General features: G+C 40.0%; 1 protein-coding gene across 2 annotated transcripts in view; it reads left to right on the top strand.

Moving 5' to 3' along the window:
- The window catches only part of ghrhrl (growth hormone releasing hormone receptor, like), a 32,671-nt gene that overhangs the window by 23,889 nt on the left and 2,782 nt on the right, over window positions 1–6,000 (top strand). For both annotated transcript variants that reach the window (XM_024278401.2, XM_036211411.1), the window contains exons 8-12: window positions 1,351–1,411; window positions 1,542–1,611; window positions 1,879–1,970; window positions 3,800–3,929; window positions 4,793–4,834. In XM_024278401.2, the coding sequence (XP_024134169.1) occupies window positions 1,351–1,411; window positions 1,542–1,611; window positions 1,879–1,970; window positions 3,800–3,929; window positions 4,793–4,834 (395 nt within the window). The remainder of the gene's footprint in view (window positions 1–1,350; window positions 1,412–1,541; window positions 1,612–1,878; window positions 1,971–3,799; window positions 3,930–4,792; window positions 4,835–6,000) is intronic.

Below are 6,000 nucleotides of genomic sequence, written 5' to 3'. Positions count from 1 at the left end.
AGCGCAACCAGGGAGACAGCAATGAAAGGACGAAGACAGAGCATTTGGAATTATAGAATACGTATTCACGGAAATAAATAATAATTACCGGTAATATCAGTCTGTGATTCAGATATTTTTAGGCCAGCAGAGAAGGCCTTGCAGGCCCTGACGGCCCGCCACTGATATATTTGTCTCTATACATATCTCTCTTTATCTTTACACACATTTCTTTTTATCTCTATATTCATTTCTCCTTATCTCTATATACAGTTCATATCTCTATATTCCTATACATTTATCTTTATCTCTACACACATTACTCTGTATCTCTATATACACATCTCTCTTTATCTCTGTATACATATATATTTGGCTCTCTATATAAATCTCTCTTTATCTCTGTATACATCTCTGTTTTTCTCTATGTATATTTCTCTTTATCTCTACATACATTTCTCTCTTTTTTCTATTTATTTCTCTTTTCTATAATCACATTTCTATTTTTCTCTCTATACATCTCTTTTCTCTATAAACATTTTTTTCTCTATATAAATTTATCGTATTCTCTAAATTTGTGGATTTGGTCTCATAATTGTGGCTCAGAAAATGACTGTTTTATTTTGAGTAACCGTGTTTGAACAGTATCTTTGATCAAATATCTGGTTTATTAAACATAGAGAAGAGCTGTGGAAAAGATTGTGTGCTTGCTTCTGGTATTTCTCACATTTGCTTCTCTGTGGGGACATTTACAGAAAAACTTTGAGTGAAAATAGAGATTTTCACACACTTGTATAAACTCACCTGTTCCCATCAAAACTGCAGCAGCGGCTCTAACATGACAATTTCAGGAGCCTGCGGGGTACTTCAGCCCCGGAGCAGCTGTGAAGCTTCAGTGAAAAACATCTCTGCTCCAGAGACTCTTCCTGAAGACGAGTCCGCCCCCCTCTGATGACGAGTCCAACTACCCTCTGAAGACGAGTCCGCCCCCCTCTGAAGACGAGTCCAACTACCCTCTGAAGACGAGTCCGCCCCCCTCTGAAGACGAGTCCGCCCCCCTCTGAAGACGAGTCCGACCCCCCTCTGCCGGCGCCGTCACCACGATACGATCGGGTTTTTAACCCTTACTGCCCCCCCAAACGTTCAGGTTTAAACCCCAAAGGAGATGAAGTGGTGGAGATGAAGCTGAAGAGCTCCACTGCACGCTAACAAGCTGCTCGTCCACGAGCCGCCACTGCAGCTCCGATATTGTATTAGAATATTCAGCTGAGAGCTTCACTCGTCTCTAAATGCCTGATTATCATTCAGACTTCTCCGTGCGTCTTGATTAGATTGCCCTGGCATTAATTTTGTTTTTCTGCCTCTCCGCAGGTGTTCCTGTGTTCTTCATAGTCCTGTGGATGATTTCCAGGGTTTATTTTGAGGACACAGAGTTTGTATAATCTAATTCCTCTTTTTTCATCTCAACTGTCAGTTGGGAAATGTATCGTCTTTCAGAAGCTCTGCTGTAAGTCCTTTGTACTTGTGGGAGTGAGGCTGAAAGCGGCTTGTTTTTGCCTCAGATGTTGGGACATCAACGAGGACTCGCCGTACTGGTGGATCATCAAAGGGCCCATCGTCGTCTCCATCGCGGTAAATGTCCTGAACAAGCAGCCCGTCAGCTGGTAATAGAACTGCTGCCTGTTCGATGCGATGTGGAGGTCATTTGAGTGTTTTATTTCAAAACGCGTCTTTAGGGAAGACTCTGGGCAGAAATAATGAACAGAACAGGAATTCATGTCAGACTAATTGAAGTCAATTCCACCGTTGGCTGGCGGTGACGTTCCCACGACGACCCGAGATCATGTCGTTAGGTCAAGACTGTTCAAAACTGAATGTGTTTTTGTTTTGTGTCAACAGGTGAACTTCATGCTCTTCATAAATATCATCAGAATCCTGATCCAGAAGCTCAATCCTCGCCTGATCCAGTTCAACAACTCCTCCCAGTACAGGTGTGGTGGTCAAGGTCTCCTGGAGTCTGTAGTGGACGATGCAGATTTGAGTATTCCATTCAATTAAAACATTTATATAGTGGGTTTTTGTGTAATTTTGAAATATTCTTATCAGCGTTTTTCCAGATATACTGTGAATGTAAATGTTTTAAGAAATACAAACGCAAAAAAACGAAACGAGACGAAACATTTCCAGAATGAAGAGTGAATTTCTATTCCTAGTGTTGCAGATGAGTCACAACCAGATTTATTCATTCAATAGGCTCCGCCTACTGCGTATAGAGTTGCAGAGAAAGACAAGGATCGTCAACAAAGAACACCAAAACATCTCAATCAGTTTGATTTTATCTCAAGCTCATCGCTAATAATCAAAACTGCATCTCAGAAACTTCTTGCTGTTTATAGATTCCAAATAAATTGTCAAATAATCAAAATCATGTGACTCTTTGTTACAATAAATACAGCTTAGTTGATGAAATCGATTAATTAATCTAAGATTAATAGCTCAAAAATCGATACATAGAAATAGAGATCGATCTGAAGTTTGCTAGCTTGATGCTAACATATAATGGAATTTCCCATAGGACGGCTAATGCTAACGCTTGGTCGACATAAACATAGATTACTGACTAAATAAACGTCTTTATTTAATCACAGACATGAATTTTCCAAACTCTTTTAAGGAAATATTTTTAAAGTAAGAATTTATGGTTTGTGTTCATACTTTCTTCTTGTAGAATTAGATGTAATGCTGTAGCGTGATCGCCGCCTAGTGGCCAAACTGAAACGCCCTCCAGGAGAGGCAGAACAATGTTGGAGCTTCTCTGTTTGAGAATCCATGTAACACTGAATGATATTAACAATCATTTCACTGATACATTTTACAGTATCTGAACTGGATCAGATTATTATAAATATATAATCAAAACGTTTAGTGGATTATTAATGTATTTCTAAACAAATGTGTCGAAATCTTAAACTCAAAATTAAATTGTGAGGATCAAAAGATTCAGATTTTTTTTTCTATTTTTTAATTTCTATTTCTATTTTTTATAGAACTGCAGTATCGGGGAAAGAAATGTCTCGAAATTTGCACTTTTTTTTTTTTTTTTTTTTTTTACAAAAAATACCGAATGGAAATAAAAAAATATATAGAAATGTGAAAAACAAATTAGGATTTTTTTTTAATGCTCAAAAAATTGTCTTGAAAAAACTTTGATTATTTAGAAAAAAATGCTTTTATTTTGATAAACTCTCATAGTTACTTTGAAAAACAAAAACTTGTTGTTTTTTTAATCAAAAAATCCTATATTGTAAAAATGAAAAACAATCTGCTCCCATCCTTTTGAAGTAATCAGGACTAAAGACTAACTCCGAACCTTCATATTTCCCCGTCTTCCTTTGTTGAGTCGGTTTGATGATTGACACGTTTTCTTCCTGCTTTTGAACGCTGTGAAGCCACTTTAGTTATTAAAAGTTGCAGCTCGTGCAGAAATGGTTCAAACACCTTAGTGAGCACTTAATAATTCATCCAGCCACCAGCGAACCACAATCCGCCTGTCAGTGCGGCGGCCGCGTCCACTCTTTCAGCCGCCTCCCTCATCCAAACGCCGTCCACGGAATAGCCGCGCTAATTAACTGAAAGTGCTCTGTCACATCGAGGATTCTTCAGCGCCGGCGAGACGGAGCGCAGGAAGTTAAGTGATGCTCCACTTAATTGCAGCATCTCCGTACCTGCAGCTGACAAAAGCTGCAGGAGACGTTTTTGTGATGGTTGGTGTCTGCAGCCCCCCCCCCCCACGTCTGACGTCTCTGCTTCTGCCTGACAGACGCCTGGCCAGGTCCACCCTCCTGCTCATCCCTCTGTTCGGAACACACTACATGGTCTTCAACTTCCTGCCCGACTACTTCAACGTGAACCTGCGCCTCTGCATCGAGCTCTGCATCGGCTCCTTCCAGGTCCGTCCCGAACGCCGGAGTCGATCGTGTCTGTCGGCTTTAAACTGTTGAGACTGAAGCCTAATCGTGTTAGTTTGTATTTAAGGGCCGAGAGACTAAAAGCCTGTCGGGTTGTGAGGTTTGATTTTCCGTCCGCACATTTCCTGCGAGTGCTGCTTTGGCAAACTCGGTCAGTGTGTTCATCAATCAGAAGAGCAAAACTCAAAATAACCCCCTGAAAATGTCAAACTCCAAAGGGAACGTCTTCGTCTCCTCCTGCAGAAGGTTTTAGGTCCAACAACAAGACAATCCTCGTTCTGTGAGTAGAAAACCAAGCGTCTGATGTTAGATGATCTTAAACTTTCAGCCAGAAGTTATTGTCCCCGTTTCATCCTCAACGCGCCTCAAGTCTAGAGGAAAAAGGGACAAAAACATGAAAACTGGACATCAGAAGAATAAAAGAAACAGTTTGTTAAATAAAGGAAACTCCAGAAAGAAAGAACAAAATGAAATAATTAGTGTGCTGGCTCAAACCAAAGAGAATTGGAACCTTAGCCAAACATAAAATAAGTCATGGAGACTGCTGATCCCAGGTGGACCATCAGAGTCAGCAGCTCCTCGCTTCCAAATCTACCTGAAGAAAACAAACAAACAAAGCCCAAAAATCAAGACTACCAAGGTCCAATCCCAAACTAAAATAACAAAACCCAGCAGTGTAAGACTGCTGACCCAGCCAGTCTGGGTGTGGCCTTCTCTGTCTTTAGTTAACAGGTGCCAATCAAGGAACATAGGCCACACCTCCCAGGTGAGCAGACTGACGGGGTGGATGACGCTGCAGCAGCAGGACGTAACATCCCCTCATAACCAAATCTTCTCTGTTGCAGGGCCTTCTGGTCGCCGTCCTCTACTGCTTCCTCAATCAGGAGGTTGGTGCCGTCAGACATTAGCAAACATCTCACAGACGCTGTGCAGAGCGGAGCTGCAGAGTCCTGTTTAGAGTCCTATTACGTGTCAGTGGAGGTGAAAGGTGTGGAGAGGCTGAACGTCCAAAAGCTATTTTCCACTTTTCCTTCCGTCTTGGACGGGAAGGACCTGGCGTTCTGTAAGGGCAGCAGAAAGCAGCCAGACAGACTCTCTGCTGCCGACGTTTAAATCTGCATTTGTGTAAGAGTCTCTGAACAGGTTAAACGAGCGGTTCCAGGCGGAGCCAAGAGGGTTTCAGCTCAATCTGCCCGAAACGTCACTCAACTTTTGGAGTGGAAATTATTTGTCCTTTTGTAACCATTTAGGACTTAATGATGAAAATAAATTAAAACTATTTAATTTTTTATCCCTATAATCATGATATAACCTTGTAATCAGTGTAATTATGATTAAATTTGGATTCATGACTGTAAAGAACCAAAAAAATGTCATTCTGATAGCTTTTTAAACTATTTTTTATCATTTACTACGATTTTTTTAGGCTATATTGGAGTTTAGCTAATATTTCAGCGACATGCTAGCTGTTTAGATCATTTAGACTTGTTTGTGTTTTAGGCTATTTTAAAGTTTAGCTATTTCAACAGCTACATGCTAACTGTTTTGGCTAATTAAACATTAAGCTAATAATTCAGCTGGCTATCAGCTTCATCGATTTCAACTTTCAACTTCAGCATTTTTATCTATCAATTTCAGCGTTTTCAGCGGCCAAATTCAGCTTATAGCATTCACACTAGCATTATCACAGGTAATGCTATATGTCTGTTTCACAGTTATGTTGAAAAAATTCAGTTTTAAAGTTTTAAAACTTTGTGTTCTGCAAGATTTTTATGCTATTTTTAGCTAATATTTCAGTTACATGCTAGCTGTTTTGGCTAGCCTAAGTTTTTAGGCTAATTTGGAATTAAGCTAATATTTTAGGTGGCTATCAGCTTTAGCTTTTTCAGATATTAATTTCAGCGGTTTCAGCTATCGGCTTCAGCGATTTCAGCAATCAATTTCAGCATTTTCAGCGGCTAAATTCAGTTTCCAGCATTCACACTAGCATTATCACAGGTAATGCTATATATCTAGTTCATGAATATTTTAAAAGTTACAGTTTTAAAGTTTT

This window comes from Oryzias melastigma, linkage group LG4 (genome assembly GCF_002922805.2).
Source record: "Oryzias melastigma strain HK-1 linkage group LG4, ASM292280v2, whole genome shotgun sequence".
NCBI classification, from domain to species: Eukaryota; Metazoa; Chordata; class Actinopteri; order Beloniformes; family Adrianichthyidae; genus Oryzias; species Oryzias melastigma.
This window is presented reverse-complemented; position numbering and strand designations above follow the sequence as displayed.